General features: G+C 39.8%; 1 protein-coding gene across 4 annotated transcripts in view; it reads right to left on the bottom strand.

Moving 5' to 3' along the window:
* The window catches only part of cmip (c-Maf inducing protein), a 243,967-nt gene extending 230,359 nt beyond the window's left edge, over positions 1 to 13,608 (bottom strand). For 2 of the 4 annotated variants that reach the window (XM_073070310.1, XM_073070311.1), the window contains exon 1: positions 12,966 to 13,606. In XM_073070310.1, the coding sequence (XP_072926411.1) occupies positions 12,966 to 13,259 (294 nt within the window). In that variant the 5' untranslated portion in view covers positions 13,260 to 13,606. Of the gene's footprint in view, positions 1 to 4,412; positions 4,467 to 12,965 lie in introns of all 4 variants that reach the window. The other 2 variants (XM_073070308.1, XM_073070309.1) reach the window with 2 other exon arrangements.
* Between the last annotated feature and the right edge of the window lie 5,997 nt (positions 13,609 to 19,605).

Below are 19,605 nucleotides of genomic sequence, written 5' to 3'. Positions count from 1 at the left end.
AGACCCACACTCAATGGTTAAGGAACAACTTCTGCCACCCACCCCCTCACACTGCCATCATATTTCTGGAATGTCCATGAACTATTTTGCCCTCTTTTTACACTACTTATTTACATAGCTTATAGCATCTTACGTAATATTTTTATATATTTTTATGTAATTCTACTGCAAAACATCAAATTTCACAACATGTCAGTGGTAATAAAACCTGATTCTGAATTATCACAATATACAAGCTTCATTACTAAAGTTTTAATCCCCAAAAGGTACAGTTAACTGAATTGCAACTGTGTAACACATTGCTCAACAACTGCTTTTCAAAATGCATTGCCTTTGCAGGTTGGAAACTACACAGAATATTTCAACATACCTTCAAATATACCAATAAATAGTGCAGAGAAAGTTTTCTCAGCATCTTCTCATAATGGCCAACTTTATAATCCAACAAATAATTGTAAAATAGACTACCATTAAAGTTTCAGTTGTCTGCTACAATCAGACTGTACTGGTTACCAAATTCACCTGCTAAGAAAGTTATGCATCTTAAGTTAAAAGGTGTAGTCCTTTTTTCACTTTCAGGTCAGTTACGGTGGACCATAGTATAAATTCTGGCTTTGCATAGAATGGTCACATCACCAACATTAATAAGTAAAACAAATGTTATTTTATACTCTGTCCATATGGCACTTTGACTTTCAAATGGAACCAAAAAAATGAAAGTTACTGTGCCCTCTGCATATTTAATATATTGTCTGCAGTGAATGTCAGGATTAAGCTCTGCATAAAATCAGTGGCAATTCATCCTGAGCAAGAGTTTAAATGGAAGCAGGTTTCCTCAGTTTACATCCAGGAGAAGATGCTTTAGGACAGTACTTATTTTTCTATTTTGCAAGGGCAATGTAGCAGGAACATAGTGGAATAAAACATTGCCAGTAATTAGGAATGGCCAGTGGGTGAAATCCAGATCCTGTGCTGGTTTGGGAGCTACAAGGTTTAAGTAATTTTTCACGAGTGTGCTAGGTGAGTGATTGCTCACCAGGAATATATAAACACCTCATAATCTGTGTGGTATGATCTTTCAAGAAACAAATGGTTGACTTGGGGAAATAATGTCATTTTCAGGGCAAAGAGATTTCCATTCAAAGTCTGCTTTGCCCTTTTATATTTATGCCCAAACCCATATACTGTCGTCTTTACCATTGTGATTAACAGGCAATAATTAAAGCAACCATGGATAATTCAGAAAATGCTTAAAATGCTTTCTTCCTCAGAACTCTTAATGTAACTGCTTTGACTTCAATGTGTGCTCTTGGCAAAGGGCAAGTAGGCCATCCAATGTACGTCAAACTTGTCAGCTTCTTGGCTGTCAGACCAAAATAAAACAGTACCAGGAATCCCCAAACGTATACCTGTCACATTCTGATCCACACAAAAAAAACAGCTGTGTTTAATGTCACGCATGAGAATAATTAATGTCAGGCCAACATGTTTATTAAAACAGTACTCAAAAAGCTCAGGGGTTTACTTGTTTCAAGATGTTAAAATGTTGACAAAAATATTTCTGTTTACAGTAAAAGTGATTGTGGGAAGTTGGATAGGGATGAAGCAAAGACTTAAAAAAACACTTTTTAATAAAAAGCTGAATCCATGGACACATCCTACTGCATCAACTAGAATAATATTAACAACCATATACCCTCACTGCAGAGCTGAAATGATATGAAACCATCAAATGCTACCATCAACCATGAAGTATTTCCCTTTATGCCACATATTTCTAAGTTCCCAACTGCTCAGTTTCAATGTTTTTAATGAAAACTCATTGGTAAAAACATGTGGACTATATTCTGTCATTCCAACAATGAATAAATATACTTCAGCATATAATGAGATTTAAACTTCCCTTCAGTTATTAATTATGTTATTTGAAAGTTTAATCACTAGCTTTAGTACTTAATCATCCCATAAAGAATTAAACCATCCTTTTTTAGTTGATGAGGAGGCTGCAGGTCATTTTATTAAATCAGACACAGCAAAATAACATAGCCCAGTGAGTGGCTGGCCCAATGTCAGATTCCTTAGGCAGTTTCTAAAAATGCAACTACTATTGGAAAAAAGATATTCCCCCCAAGCAAACTTTATATCAGGTCTTCATCTTTCTGTGATGTTCCAATTTTCCACCATCTATGGCACTGTCCAAAATTCCTGAGACATGGCTGTCAATATCTATTGTCTTTGTCATCTGCACTCTCTGTCACTTTTGCACTTTACTGAAGGAGGTAGATAACCACTTGTCTTTTGATCTACAACCTTTCATAACCTTCTTCAAATTTTTCCTCATGTTCCATAATACTCTTACCATGTATTGTTATGGATTAAAGAAATAAAACAAATGAGGTACTGGGCAAAATTTAGTAAGGTAATTCTAAAACACAGTATATTTCTGGGAATAGAAAGGTAGTGGAAGGGACAAACTAAATAACAACATTGGAGATAAATAAGAGAAAATGCAGGATTCACACATACAGACAGGCAGCATTTGGGAAGGGAGAGACTAAGGCAATGTTCCAAGGGAACTGGGAGGAGTTAGAGATAAAGCACATTCCAAGATGCAAAGAAAGGAGGTGGGGAGAATTAATGTGAAGTTGATAGAAGATTAAATGACTAAAGGACTAATAGTGCAAGGTCCAAACTCCTGGAAATAAATAAGGTCTGTTAAGTAAGGTCAGTCTCGAGGACATATGTTAAGCAGAATAATTATCTGAAAGAAGACGTTGGAATGAATGTAAAATCTTGATCAACTTGAATGGTTGAACTTATTGCTCAGTTTAGAACAGAAAGGTGACATTTTATCCTGAAGATTAATTACAGCTTCATTAGAACAGCATGGGAGAATATCGACAGAGTGGGACAACCTAAAACTAACTCAGTTTCTCTTTCCACGGATGCTGACTGGCATACAGAGTATTTCCAGAATTTTCTGTTTTATTTTAGGAAAAATGTAACTAGTTAGGATCAGGGTAGTTTTTCCAGAGATTGATATTCTAACTAATGTAATGAGTAATTCCACAGTCACACGCAACAGGTAATGGGTTTTCCATGCATATATTTCCTAAATCCTTTTGATCATGCTTGCTAAAATAGTGGTATATTAAATCAGATAATATGTGATATAGTTGACTCATTAGGTGCACGTGAAGCTTACACATGATTCTACAGTAGAGGTATAATAAAAATGTTAAGTACTCAGGAGAATGCAAATGAGAATAAATAGATTAGAGCAGAAAACAGGCAGGTGCAATGTAATGAGTAACATGCACTTAAGAATGGGAAATAGGAGTATTAATAGGAAAGTATTAAAGGAAATAAATACAGGTATTTAAGTTACCCATGAAAATAATTTGTAAGTGCAAAAAAAACAAAAATATTCACAAGCTTTGAGGGTTCTTCTAGAGGTTTAACAAGCAACAGTAAAAGTATATTAGTAGAGTTTTGAATAAGACTATTTGGAAGATGGTGCTTAATCTGTGGAAGTTCTTTACTGGTTTTGAAGGAAGTCCAACAGAATGCCAGACTGATTAGAAGTGGACAATGTTCAGGATAGTGAGGATAATGACCATCTGATTTAGTTGTTTAGTTCTAACAGGGATTGAATTTTTAGATGAATTGCAAAATTTACCACAATTGTACAAATTCCAGAATTTAAGCTAAACTGATTAAAGGCAGGAAAAGTATCCTCATACCAAATCATTCAATGAAGATTAGAGGTTTCCAACTTAATATCAACAACTTAAATGTTTTAAGCTGTTGATAAAAGTTAAAATATTTTAAGTAGTGTATAGGCTTCCATGTGTCTTACAATGGTAAGAACTATTCAGACAACCATGAATTTTAGGGTACAAAGTTTTGAAAATTGGTGTGAACTTGGAATACAAAGCTGCGTGGACAATCTCAATTGAAATGTTTTAAACAAGAATTATTGGTAACCATCCAGCCAAATCTACATTGGACTTTCTCCAGGGGTGTTGAGGGAACAAAATCCATTGAAATGAGTGTTGAAACAACACAGATGCTAAACAAAATGCTAAACAGGTGCTGTAACTCCATGGTTAACCCCTATGATTCTAATACAAAAAGTTAAATAAAAACCTCGAGTGATTCAAAACTATGGAAAAATTAACAGTTCAGAATTAACCCAATTTGCACAAACATGGTTTACTTAAAGCATTAAATTACTCTAGATGTACTCTCCAGAAACTACCATTCTGTAAGCATTCCTGTTAGTTCTGCTCAAAATGAAGTACGGTAAATTATTTTAAAAAACAGTAATTTTAAAATGAAAATTTAGAAAGTAAAAAATATGGCTAAGAGTGCACAAATAATTAAAACATTTTTTAAAAAGTAGAACTTACAGTATCTTCCTCTTTGCATTCTTCACTGAAAACAAAGCTGGTGCTGGGGTACCTCTGTAAGACCAAACCCAGGGCAAAGTGATTTCATTTGCATACATGCCTTTGCTAAACTAAATTGCCATTCAATTGTGTGGCTGTCTCTTGTAATCATTATTTCACTTCTATCAACATTGAATGTAAGGAAACATCACTAACACATATCTGCTGGTCACTTTGGACAATTGAGATTAATAAGGCATGGAAGGTTGCAGCTCTATTAGCATTAGCTTCATGTGGGTGGATTTGAGCTTCGGGTTTTGAACCTTCTGGATTACTGAGTCAAATAATAAACATTCATAGCTTCACAATGGCCCTTATGGCTCTAGTTCCATATTTGTGTTGAATTACCAGAAATATTCCTACTAATTGACTGTTGTTAAAGCTAACCTCTGCCAGTGAGGACAGAAATTAAGCAACCATTCTCTTCTTGGACAGACTGAAGACCTTTTTGGAATTGTTAGTGTATTCGCTGAACATGCATGTGATGATATATAACATACAAGTGAAAAATATAAAATACTGCATGTTTGAAAGTATATGACCTTTTTTTTCCATGACTGTTACATGAATATCTAATCATAGCCTTTTTGAGAGCACTGCTGGATACTTGCTCACTATATATAAATGTCAGCATTATCCATGCCAATTCATATAAAATAGAACCAATTTATCAGAACACAAGAGATCCTGCAGATGCTGATAATCCAGAGTAACACAAACAAAATGCTGGAGGAATTCAGCTGGTCAGGCAGCATCTATAGAGAGAAACAGAGTCAACGTTTCGGGCTGAGACCCTTCTAATGTTCTGATAAAGGTTCGCAGCGTGAAACGTCATCTTGTTACACCTCTCCATAGATGCTACCTGACCTGCTGAATTCCTCTAGCACTTTGTGTGTGCTACATTTGATAGTAAGGAATTTGTAAAAAGCAATGTAGAAATTCAAATTCAGAGCAGAAAGTACAGCAAAAGTAATGGATGCACAAAATGACATTGGCAAGTGTTTGGTTATTCATCTTCTTACTGCTAGTTGAGTCACAATGGAAGTGAGCAGTATTCCTGCGAAAACCTTGTACTGCATGGGCAAACCCAACATTGGAGATCAGGCCTTAGTAACATCAGACTGACAAAATGCAGGCACTTCCTGGACATTCCAAGGCAGCTTTTTGGACAAAGACTTCACAGGCCACCACTTAATAGGAAGAAAGACAACTCAGAGCAAGGAAAAAAGTTGGCAATCTGGGAAAATGTCAATCAGCTGAGTAAGAACTCTGCTTTGGCATTCTCCGAAACAGGTTTTGGTCACGTTATTTACGTGAGCAAAGGGGACAGAGTCTGCTTCGTGGACAAGCTGAGATCTCTTATTTTCAGCTCAGCAGCAGTGCAGCATGGATGTTGCTTGGTAGGAGTGTCCGCTTACTACCTGCCATATTGGAAGCTTCATTATTTATTCAGTGGCCGAAACTCATTGACATTTCAGGCCGTGCTTTGAAAAAATAAACAGACTCAATCATCCATTTTAAAGTCAGAAAACACCCTGCAAGATGACAAATGCATTCTGAATGCATGTGCCAAAGACAAGTGATTAAAACAGTAAGTAAATACACATAAACTCAGTGACCACTTTATTAGGCTCACCTGTACACCTGCTCATTAATGCAAATATCTAATCAGCCAATTATGTGGCAACAACTCAGTGCATTTAACATGCAGACATGGTCAAGAGATTCAGTTGTTGTTCAGACCAAATATCAGAATGGCAAAGAAATGTGATCTAAGTGATTTTGACCGTGGAAGGATTGTTGCTGCCAGATGGAGTGGTCCAACAGGATCAGAAACTGCTGATCTCTTGGGATTTTCATGCATGACAGTCTCCAGAGTTCATGCAGAATGGTGCAAAAAACATCCAGCGAGGCAGCAACTCTCTGGGGAAAAAATGGCTTGTTAATGAGAGAGGTCAGAGGAGAATGGCCAGGCTGGACAAGCTGATAGGAAGGTGACAGTAATTCAAGTAACCCCGTGTCACAAGAGTGGTGTGCAGAAAAGCATCTCCGAATGCACAATATGTCAAAACTTGAAGTGGATGGGCTAAAGCAGAAGACCATGAACCACACTTTAGGGAACATTTCAGGTATAGGAGATACTAAATAAAGTGGCCACTGAGCATATATCAAAGGCATAAGAAGCATTAGGAGGAATAGACCATTTGATCTTTGAATCTGCTCCACCATTCAGTAAGATCAAGGCTAATGTCAGCATCACTTTTCCGCACTAACCCCAAGATAAATATCCAAAAGCCTAAGAGTCTTTGTTGAATATGCTTAACATCTGAGCCTCGATCTTACATAAGCATTCCATATATTCAACATCCTCCGGGTGAATAGGTTTTTGTATCCCAATCTATCAGACCAATCCTGCAGCCCTGTCTCCAAAACCAGATGTTTATCTAAACCCTTATGAATGATGCAAGTTGGATATGTTGCTTTCAGCTATCTTGTCTGAACCATTGATATATAAATAGATGGTGAACCACCAAGGCTCAATCCATAAACCATCCCATGACTGGTCTATCCCCAATGCTTTTCATCCATCAATCAATCTTCAATCCATCCTCAATCCCAGGTGCTCTGATTTTGCCTAATATTGATTTGTATGCCTTAATTTTCAAGTAATTTTTTGCAATTAAATATTAAGCCAAATTTCAAGAAATAGCCCTGCATGGTACAGTAGTAGACAATGGTTCCCCTCTGAGATATGGGTCACAATGCAGTTCAAGATTGTTATTTAAAAGTATTTCCTGGCCTCAACTATTTGATGTAACTTTGTACTGTCTAATCCTTTACCAATTCCTAGCAGTCAGGAGCAACTGCTACAGAACAAAAGCTACTTGTAATTTCATGTAAATCATATATGTCAAACTCAAGGCCCACGGGCCAAATCCGGCCCGCAGTGGAATTATCTTTGGCCCGCGAGATAATATCTAATTACTATTAAAGCTGACGCCAGTCATCGAAGCGCCTATGGCGGATGATATGGCTAATGCTGAGTTTATTCAGGTACCAGGTTTTCAGGGTTTTTAGTGTTTATCCGGCAGTCTTCTTCATAAGAAACGGAATTTGTAAAGTGAAACACTTTGTAGTTATAGCAGAGACTGAGACACATGAGAGCAGGCTGAAAAAACGGAGGCAACGAAAGCTGCGTTCACACGCATCCGACTGATCCGGCCCGCATGAAGCTGCATTTTGTTCAATCCGGCCCGTGACCTAAAATGAGTTTGACACCCCTGATGTAAATTAACTCTCCATAAAAAGTAGGAAAGGAGCCAAGTTGGTTCAACAAACGTGCTTTACCCAACTAGTACTCAATAGCAGAAACAAGAAAGTAATCCTACACGACAGTTAACTATCATAATATACACTCAGTGGCCACTTTATTAGGTACAGGAGTGGAACCCAGTGTGGTTTACTGCCCATCGTCTTCAATCTTCGGTTTGTTGTGTAATCAGATATGTTCTTCTGCACAGCACTATTGTAATAGGTGGCTGTTTGAGTCACTGCTACCTTCCTGTCAGCTTGAACCTGTCTGGATTTCTCTCATTAGCATGGCATTTTTGCCCACAGAAATGATTCTCTGTTTCTCACTTCTGTAAACTCTGGAGATTGCTGTGTGTGAAAATCCCAAGAGATCAGCAGTCTCTGAAATACTCAAACCATTCTGTCTGGCACCAGCAATCTTTCCACAGTCAAAGTCACTTAGATCACATTTCGTCACCATCCTAATGTTTCTGTCTCAACAACAACTAAACCTCTTGACCACATCTACATACTTTTATGCACTGAGTTGCTGCCATTTAATTGGCTGATTAGATATTTGCATTAACGAACAGGTGTATCCAATAAAGAGACCATTGAGTGTACTTCTACATCTGGTCACAAAAGATGCACACTGCAATAAAAAGGCTTAACATCTGTTTTAAATACATAGTCTTCTTTGAAGATAAAATTATCTTCAGTCAAATGTTTATGTTACCTTGTACAAATTTGCACCTTCCTTTTGTACCCATACAATCCTTGGCATATGATAATTGTAAGGATTAATGAGACATGAGGCTTTTAAATTATTTCCCATCTTTTGTCATTGACTGGAAGGAGAAACAGACTGGGCATATGTATCAATACTGGAAGCCAAGTATCTCCTGTGTGCTGAAGGGACACCATTTTTTTTTACTAAGTGAACCTTAAATCGACAGCACGTTTTAATCTCAAACACCATGGCTGAGACGAACCTAACAAATTTTGTAGCACTATTCATTGGTTTTAAATTGGAACTTTAAAATCACATCCCTTGTTGTGAGCCTAAAATACTACCAAAATAAAAATCACATTATATTTCATTTATTTAGAGATCCAGCACAGAACAAGCCCTTCCAATGAGCTACGCCACCCAGCAAACCCCGGTATAACCCTAGCCTAATTACAAGACCAATTTACCTACCAACTGGCATGTCTTTGGACCATGGGAGGAAACCAGAGCACCTGGAGGAAACACACCCACACACAGGAAGAACATAAAAACTTCTTCTCAGAAGACACCAGAACTGAACTCTGACACACCGAGCCATGCCAACTGCTACACCATCATGTTGTGGCACCCAGTATTTCTAAAGAACTATACTTTCATTAATTCAGAGAATACAGTTTGATACAGGTTAATAAGTAATGTTGAAGAATCACATACAATTTACAGTGGAGAAGCAAACCATTCTGTCCTCCAAGTTCATGCTGTTATTTGTACTCCTTACCCTTTGCCAAAACTATTACTGTATTTCTTGATAATAAGTAAAGGTTTTGCACCCAGCAAACCCCAATTTTACCTTGGCCTATTTACTAAGTTAAATTTACTAAATTAAATTGGAACAATTTATGTCGACCAATTAACCTGTCAACTGGTAGGTCTTTGGACTGTGGGAGGAAACTGGTGCACCAGAAACCCGTGCAGTCACCGGGAGAATGTACAAACTCCTTAGAGAGCAGCGGGAATTGAACCCCAGTAAAACGCTGTGCTAACCACTAGGCTACCAGGCCGCCCTTAATTTACAAATACAAAGGGTCTGGAACATCAGTGCAGAGAACAAAGGTAGGGCATAGATCAAGGCAAGCAATATCCCATTAGAGCCTCAACAATCTATACCCCCAATAAAAGCTGTAATTTCCGAGACCCCTGGCTTCAGTTCATTGGCAATGACATCAGCCAGGCGCCAAGTTAAATTCTTCGCGTATATGTGATGTCTCAATCTCCAGGTACGTTTCACACCAGCCAATTTTCAATCACAGATTTCAAATTCATTCATAATGCAATACACTTATTTATTTTAGTCACCGTCCGAAATAATTTCGAAACGACTCACGTTACAAAATATAATTTTCCAGACTGATTATCTAACTCTGAAAATAGACAAAATTAGTTTCAATTAGTTCACAATATTTAGTTTCAATAAACAAGTTAACGTTGACTTTTAAAAAGCAAAAATGTATTTCTAAGAAAACAACGGGGCTTGTGGAATTCTTCCAAAAGAGTCACTAGTAAATACCGTACTTATCTTCTCACTTAACATTTATTTCACAGAGACATTGGTAAAAACTTACGTTCTACTATTTCCACTGAATTTCTACACGTGGAAATGTGTATCATGGTCTTTCTACAATACCAAGTAGTCCTCTGAGATCGCAAACTATTCATCTGGGAAAAATACTTTAAACCTAGGAAAATATTTGCTGATTCTCCGTATAACCGCTGGACAAATCTTTGCCGTTGATAGTGCAACTCGTTGGAAAAAGTTCTAAGCGTCGAATAAATTGCTTCAACCTCAATCTAAAAATAATCCCACCGGACAGCCAATTTTAAACGAGAATCAGCCCGTGTCCTGAACTGTGTGCATTACACCTCAGCTGGAGTCCCCTATCGGGAGATGTCCATTAAAGTTCTCACTGCTTCCATTGCAAGCGGATTTTAGCGCCACAATGGGCACTTCCGGAGTAAGGGCATCCCGTGGAACTCCAGTAAAACGGGAATCTGAGAGCAGTAACATGAAGGTGAGTGGCCAGTCCACCTACTAATAGTCAACAAACATCCAATGTTCGGACACTAAGCTCTCTTAAAGTGCTCACCTGCTGCAGACATCTCCCTATTATTATTATTATAACTATTTGTCAGTGAAAGTTGGGTATGCCTGTGCACTCTAAAAACTAAAGAATCCGAATCAACTACGAATTTCACGACATATGCCAGTGAAAATAAACCCAATTCTGATTCCGCCAATCCATTAATTTTACCAAAAAAAAAGTCACTATTATGACATTAGACTGTTGACTTATAATGCTGGACTAATGAGTATTTCCAGCATCTGCAGATTTTCTCTTGTTCACTACTATAACGAGGTGTTTTGAGTTCTGTCATTTTGCCCCGCGTGTTTTTATAGTTCATTGCCAGGTTTTGATCATAATTTCAGCCTGACTTGTAGCTCCTTTAATTATATTGAATTCACTGTGTTGGATGACTTCTTCCATCCCGGGATAACTTCTAGTCCCGGAATTGGCGATATTATTCTAACTTTTATTTATTAACCTGATTTGCTTCTCTGCTCAGATTTTAGCGGTGGGCTTTAGACATTAAAAGGAAGTCTGTAATGGAAACGTAATGCTCAGATCAAATCATTTGCAAAAGCACAATGCGTTAATGGGTGTGCTGTAAATTGATATTAAACATTTCATACGATGATATAGGAGAGTTTAAAATCGAAGTGTTTCCGAAAATCACTCGTTTTATTCAGTTTTCTGCCTTGAAGGAATTTTCCTCTCCGCGGAATGGGACTGATCAATTGGAGACATGTAAATGCCACAGAAAACGTCTCGCTCTCGCTCTCCTGTGCTCCGTGTGCTTTACATACCTCTTCGGGCCGTCGAGCTGGTTTTAATTACAGTGCTCAAATTGCTGGCCATTCAGAATCTAAAACCACGGAAGCTACAGCAATGCGGCTGGAATATGATCGATACGAAAAGAAACGGCAACTACTGTTGACTGTATTAGCATCCGTTGTGACAGACTTCACTCTATTAAGGGAACACAGCTCCGCGGCTCCCGTTGTGGTGTGTTAAGTGCCACACGAATTGGGTTAAAATAACACGTGTGAAATATTGCAAAATAATCTGATATCAGACGTAAAACGATTTCCTTTCGTGCAATCTTAATGCGGGTTCCTTTGAAGCCGCCGTGAATTCACATGTTTGTTACTACCAGGTGGATAAAACAGCGATCTAATGTTGAGTAAACCAGCTGACCTGACACTGCCTTTCGCTACAGTATGTTTACATGTTCAGGATCAGCGGCAAATCATACATAATCTTCCAGAATCTAACGGGGATTTTGTTTATTGTTTATGCTTCTCAAGCCCCGCCATAAAAATTCCAACAAAACCCAGTCAGCATTCATGGGGGAAACACTTGATTACCAATCTCCCACTCTCCCATACACCTCCTACCCAAAGACGTTGGGTACCTCAAAATAAACGAAACGCTGACTTTTGCCGGATTCGGTCTAGAAATGCGTTCAAAATACAACAGTGTTTTCGCTGAATAAGATATCCCGGATGTGTCTGTTCTGAATAACACTAAAGCTACTTCTCCTAATCCCAAACTCTGCTCCAGAAAGTCACCCGCCCTGTTATAAACATCCTGCCATTCTCTGCTCTCCAAGTTCCCCCAATGATTCGTTCCTCTTCCTTCAGGACAGAAGCTGCCCACTCATGTCGTTTTGGTTTTTAAACTATCTTGGAGTAACTCACACTGACATCAACAAATCAGTGTGTGTCAGTGGAAACTAAGGTTTAAATTAATATTTTATCATCGCCAGACAAATTTGATCTACTCTTTACTACTCCTGTTTGTAGTTCGTATTTGTCACTCTCATTTCTAAACCATCGGCTCGATCCATCCGCTTTTCCTTTTGGGAACTGAGAGTAGATCTAATAGGTGGCACTTTGGGGAGCCACTGTTATACCACACTACATAGCCTTACAGTACATACTGACGGCCTCTAACTCGCCAACGGCTCCAATCTGACAGCTTCGTTTCAATCCAACATTACAAAGTCAGTTAAAAAAAAAACGTTTTGATTTACATTTTGAAACCCGCCGCCCTGAAAGAGAATTGCTTAAAATTCGTTCTTACATCAATTAAACTAATGCATTGCAAGGTATAACTGAAACAAGAAATAGTTCTGATTTTCATTCTGTTGTTAAACTTCACATAACCGAACTATAAAGTACGTGCATCAGTTTATACCGCATTGATTCTAAACAAATAATCCTACAGGTTAGGTGTTTAAGTAAGAATGTGACCGGCGAAGCACAGACAAACTCGTTTGAATTTACAATTGAACACAGCGCCTTCAATGTATGTCGGTTGTATTTTGTCAGCACCCTTCACTATGAACGGAGAGTATATAGTGTCGGCACTTACCGTGGCTGAAGCCAGGCTGTTATCAGCCAGGGTCAGGTGGTGGGGCTCCCATCTCCGTAAGTATTTGGAGGTGAGGATTTTACTGAGGAATGTCCTGGGATGCCTGATCACGCACACCTGTATATCCCCTTCCTGCAGCAGTTTGTACCTCATACCATTAGTACAGTAATTCGTACGCCTGCAGGGCGCAGCTCCCAGCTTGTTGAGATCGGATGCCGAGGATTCGGGTAGAAGGCAGGACCTCTCCTCGGAAGCCTGCGTGTGATCGCCGCCGCTACTGCTGTTCAAATCCATGGCAGACACCCGGCTGATTCCCAGCCTAGAGCCCAGCACGGGAAGGACACTCGGCGCTCTCCGCAGCCAACAACAGATCCTCGAGGTCTCAGAAGCCTCGTCCCTCTGTGGCTCCTACAACTGTGCTGCACCAAACAATGGCATGGTTTCCACAATAAAACCCCAAAACCAAAAACAACACTAAAGGACGCGGCGATATTCCCAAAAAGACAAAGGCGAAGCGTCACGATTCTTGTGCTTAATTTAGTGGGGATAATCTTGGTACTGGAGGCAGGCAACGAACATTGCAGAAACTCTTTCCCGTCTGGTTGGTCTCCGGCTGATCATGTGGCTCCTCACTGACGTCAATGGGTTTGGTGAAACTGACCAGAGCGGATGCGCTGCGTGGTTTTAAAGGTACAGTTACAGAAGCGAGAAAACGCCACCATTTTATGAATCTATTTGACACATTAGTTTTTAGGCAGTTTGACAAAGGGGCTGAAACATTCACAGGGAGCTGCCTTTAGTTAACAAGTACGAGGAACATTTCTAAAGCAGCAGAAGCCCTTCCACGTTATCTAGAAGTGAAGGGGTAGTGTGAGCACATTGAGGGCAGACCTGTGCACCCCCCCCCCCCCCCACCACTACCACCACCACCACCATTTTAAACCTTTTATCTTGTGGGCAATAATAATCTTCTGCACCAGTGGCTGAGGCTGCGGAAATGTAGGACGAGCAGCTCGCTGGCGATTATGTGCACAAACCCATTTTTTTTAAAAAAAGGCAGAGTCCCAGCTTTTTTATTCTGGATATTTTTTACACGCTTTGTTCGGAGGCGTCTACGTTTGCTCACAAACCCATCGCCACCACAAATGCTGTTTGCAGAGTTACCGGATAATGTAGGCGTGCCTGTTTAATTATTGTAAGAGGCAGTGTCGAGGACGAGTAGTAACACAAAAGAAAGGCATATCCTCCATCTTAAGCTGTTGGACCGTGTAGATCAAAACCACGGTATGTTTAAAACCATGTATCTTGCCTATTACTAACGCCAGTATTTTGGTGCAATTCAGGAAGAATAATTAAATCTAAAACGATAATCTTAAACAGAAAGGCGTGCTGATCAGTCTTTTGCACGTTAAGACAGGAACGGATATGGAAGGCTAGAGTGTCCCAGAAGAGGGAGCTGTAGTGTATTTAGATTTATGACATCTGCCATTTGCATTTTGCATATCAACTAGGATATTAACCGGCTTTCAACAATTCCTAGCCAAAAAATGGCCGAATGCTGCATCCTTTTCCTCTTCTTTGTGATATCATCAAACTATTTAATCATAACTTCAAAATGAAAGACAGTACTAGCATGATCAGTACAGAAACAGAGCTTTGGCCCATCAAGTCCATGCAGGCTGCCAGGAACTACTGAGCATATTTCTATGTCACAAAGATAAATTTACATGTTACCAAGAGATTGATCTTATGTTAGAAATGCAACTTCCACCTGCTCTATCCGGCCACAGCTACACACACCCCAGTTGCTCATCACCCATTTCTTTGTTGTCCTTCATCCATTCCATCTGTCCATCACTCACATACGTGACTCATGGGACCCCCTCTCGGCACTGTCCCCATCAACCCACTCTGCCTCTGTCATTTGGTTTTTATGCTTCACCTTCCTTTCCTATCAGATCCCACAATCTGCGGCCCTTTAACTCCTCCACCCATCACCTCCCAGACGTTTTGCCAATTCTATTGTGGGCCCCAATACCTCCATCTGCCTGTCACTCCTCTCTACCTGGATCCAGCTATCAGTTGACATTTCTTGCACTACCCTTTCCCCTCACTTCTCTATACTCACTGTCGCTTCTCTATCAAACCTGACGAAAGGGCTCAGCCCAAAACATCGACTGTCCATTTCCTCCAGCAGTCTGTTTTGTTAGATATCCAAATTTTGACTGCAATAATTGTTATTGTATTAGCTTACCACTGGTACATGTACCAAGCCACAGTGGAAAGCTTGTCTTGCATGCTTTTCACACAGTGCATTGAGCCAGAACATGGTAAACCAGAACAAAGTGTAAACACGAGGTTCTGCCGAGGCTGGAAATCTAGAGTAACACCAACAAAATAAGGAGGAACTCAGCAGGTCAGGAAGCAACCTATCTCCTGTCAGCTTATACTCCTTTCCTTCCCCCACCTTCTTATTCTGGCTTCTTCTCCCTTCCCTTCCAGTCTTGATAAAGGGTCTCAGCCCGAAACATCAAATGTTTAGTCCTCTCTATGGAGGCTGCCTGAGCTGCTGAGTTCCTCTACCATTTCAAAGATCCAAAGTACATTCATTATCAAACTATTTATGCAATATTCAGCCCTGATATTCGTTGATTGGAGTAGTGCACAGATGCAACAGAAGTGTTCCCACGCAGGTCCGGTGAAGAGCTTTACAACCCAGTCTCTATAAAAGAGGGGAACCGCCCAGCAGAGCGATCATTATGGGAGTGGTCTTCATCCGAGTAGTCTGAGTCAGAGTAGTAAGGCTTTGGCTCAGCAAGTCTTTGGTGAGAGCAGGCTGAAGCAAGGTAAGTAGGTAAGTTCATTCCTTATTTCTTAGTTCTTCTTTTTCTTATTGAACTTCTGAGAGAATAGGGGGTGTATGTCTATAGAGCCAGTATTCTGTTCTGAGTGTTAGATGTTGGATTTCTGGGAGACTACCAGCCTCCCTGATGGTCACATCTGCACTAGAAGAATTTAGAAGAATGTGGGGGGATCTCATTGAAATCTATGGAATTTAAAAAGGACTAGATAAGGTGGATGTGGAGAGGATGTTTTCTATGGTGGCGGTATCCAGAACTAGAGGGTACAGCCTCAAAATTGAGGGGCGACCCTTTAGAACAGAAGTAAGGAGGAATTTTTTTAGCCAGGGAGTGGTGAATCTGTGGAATGCTTTGCCACAGATTGTGGTGGAGGTCAGGTCTGTGAGTATATTTAAGGCAGAAATTGAGAGCTTCCTGATCATTCAGGTCATCAAAGGATATGGTGAGAAGGCAGGTGTATAGGGTTGAGTGGGATTCAGGAACAGCCATGATGGAATGGTGGATAAGACTTGATGGGCTGAATGGCCTAATTCTGCTCCTGTGTTATAGGGTCTTCCTGCAGGCAGACATAAAGCAAAGAAACAACATGGAACCTATTCAAAGGAAACATCAAACACCCAAGGTGTAAAAAAGGAACCAATTGCACAGACAACAAAAAATAAGCGAATACCACAGAATAGGAACCAGGTTTAATATCCCAGCATATGTTGTGAAATTTGTTAACTTTACAGCAGCAGTATAATGTAAATAGGATAAATAAGAGAGAAAATAGCTGTCAATTGCAGTAATATAAAACATCATACCGCAAAACCCTTGTAACAGTCTAGGAATGTTCAGTGTCATTCAGTTCAATTTAGTGCTGTGTCGTTCATTGACTGCAGGCCGCAGAGCCAGTCAATGTGTCCTGGTCAAAACTGCACAAGATAGCAGTAAAAAAAAGTTGTAACCAGGAACAGATATAACATGAACTGCAGAGCTCTCCTAAAAACAAGTCCAATCCACAAACCACATTGATCAAACCTTGCCCAAGACCCAAAGCTCCTGCATCCTCCTCCATTCAGAGCGAGGTTGAGAATGGAACGTGCCACCTGTGTGTTACACAGGATAAAGTGTAACAGCTATAGGAGAAGTGCAGTGCAGGTAAACAATAAAGGTTAAGATGATAGCAAGGTAGGTTGTGAGGTGAAGAGTCCATCTATCATACTAGGGAACCATTTATTAGTCTCAATAAAGAAGTTATACAATTGAAAATGCGTTGTATTTTCTTAACACCATGATGAAAGGTTTGGGAAAACGCGAGTAACTGGGGAATTCAGATTGAGTGGGATGAGGGATTAGAGAAGGATTACATTTATTGACTCTGGGATAATCTGTGGCGCAGGAAGTGACCGAAAGAAGGAATATCAGGTGGCCAGAAGGATCCAGTGTGATAAACACAAGAGATTCTGCAGAGGGTGGAAATCCAGAGTAACACACAAAATGCAGGTCACGCAACATCAAGAGTCAACATTTTGGGCTGAGATCCTCCAGAGGAAGGGTTTTGACAGCAAGTTCCAGCATTTTGTGTGTTAATCTGGATCCAGTGTGAAATGTCTACTAAGGTATTACTTTTGATTCTGCACTGACACCTGATTTTAGTGTGCTTGAAACTAGGCGTCTGAAAAGGCCTCTGATTTGAAATTGACCATCCCAGTGTCTAAAAAAGGGAAGAGAGGCAGATGATTCAGTCAGCAGGAATGCACTTGCAATTCTTAAACACAAGAGCACTCACAAATCTTTTGTGAGGAATGTGTTGTTTTGTTGCTACAGTAGTCCACAATTCTCCAGGAACCATTTCAGATGATAAATCTCCTTCATGTTAACATGTTGTTGTTTCTATAACATTATTGACTTAGTATGAGGCCATTGTGTCCTTCAAATCCATACCAGTTCTCAACAGAGCTATCCCTTCAGACCCTTTCCCCTTGTTTTATGCCCCAATGGCCTTGCAGTTTATTTGCTGTCATGCCTATCAACTTCCCCATTTATTTTCTTTTGTCTCTTATCCAAAAGGACCACAACTTTGTTATGGTTTGGAGGCTTGCATGCTTCTATGTCCTGGACTGCTATGTTGGTTGGATTCAGGGCTTTATGCTTTGACTCTTAGTAAGGTCACCCATACCAGACGGGTCAAAGGTCAGATTAAGAGTGGTCGACCGGTTCTCCAAGTTTGTGGCTCAGAGCTAACAACTCTGGTTGGTCAAACAGAACTGGCCGGTCAAACAAAACTGTTACAGAAACAGCAAGGAAGAATCCTTCTACATCTGAGTGCGATGGTATCCTTATCAAGACCAGGAGAAAGTGAGATTCAGTGTTTCCCTAAGTGCCAGTGGTGTAACAGGCAGTAGGTAAGTAAGCTATCTTCACAAAAGGACATTTTACAGGAGCCAATTAGCCTATTAGTAAGTTTTTTGGGATCTGGGAGGAAATTTGGAGTACCATGGAGCTGTGATTGGTGGGTGTGTGGAATGCACTGCCAGGGAAGGTGGTAGAGGCAGATACAATAGGGCCTTTTAAGAAATTCTTAGATTAGTACATGGAGCTTAGAAAAATAGAGAACTATGCGGTAGGGAAATTCTAGACAGTTTCTAGAGTAGGTTACATGGTCGGCACAACATTGTGGGCTGAGGGGCCTGGGATGTGCTGTAGATTCACATATTCTATGTTGTGCCACCTTCTGTTTATCTTTAATTAATAGCTTTCAGGTATTCAGGCTGATCAGAGCCATTCACAGTCAGTGAAATAGTAACCTGCATTGAGTAAAGTCCCAACAACAAGGACAAAGGAAGAAATTATTATTTTTTTCTCCACTGGTAAAGTGAGGTAAAGGAACAAATGCTATCCAGAATATCAGGCAAACACTTCGGCATCTTTTCCAAAAAACTGTTCTGCCACCTGAAAAGGTAAACCGAAACTTTGTGTAATATCACCTTCGATAGGTAGCCCTCTGACTGCACAGTATAGTGTGGTAGTTTCAGCCAACTTAATGGACTGTTGTACGGGACTGACCCTATGACCTTCTGATTGAAATTTTACCACAGAAGTGAGGCTTGTGGATTTTCTTTTAGTGATCATATGACACTAGAGGAAGTAGCAACTGGTGACACAGGAGCCTGCAGATGCTGGGTTCTAAAACAAAATACATGATACTGGAGGAACTTAGTGGGTCAGGCAGAGAGATGGTCAATGTTTGGGGTCAAGATCCAGCACCAGGACAGAGGATGTGGAGGGAGATGCCAAGAAGAGATGTCACTACCACTGATCAATTTACTAATCTAGTGATGAAGAAAAATGAAACACTGACTTACTAAGGTGTCATTGCATATTTTCTCGAAACTAGTTATTGCAGCCACTAACCTTAGATCAAGTGATTCAGATGTGTTATGTTCATAGCTAACATTTTGTTAAGTTTGGCTTTTGCCATGAAAAAGATGACTTAATTTCAAGCCAGATGGAACTCAAGAATGAAAGGTAAAGAAAAATGAAAAATTCAAATCTGCAGTATTTTTGATGCTGGAGGAAGAAAATTTTGCCCCACATTTGTGCTCTGTTTTTACAAAATATTTTGCTTTATTGTTATGACATCTTTTGCAAAATTTTGCATAAATTGTCAGCCAGTTCAATAATATATTCTTAAACTATGAATTGTAAAATAATTTTAGATAACCTGTTATAAAGCTGGAAAATTTTCTACAGGTGAATAAAATTGGTCTCCAAATAAATACATTTAATTTCATCAT

Source organism: Hemitrygon akajei, chromosome 17, assembly GCF_048418815.1.
Source record: "Hemitrygon akajei chromosome 17, sHemAka1.3, whole genome shotgun sequence".
Lineage (NCBI taxonomy): Eukaryota > Metazoa > Chordata > Chondrichthyes > Myliobatiformes > Dasyatidae > Hemitrygon > Hemitrygon akajei.
The sequence above is the reverse complement of the archived record's forward strand: the minus strand, read 5'-3'. Positions and strand labels throughout refer to the sequence as shown.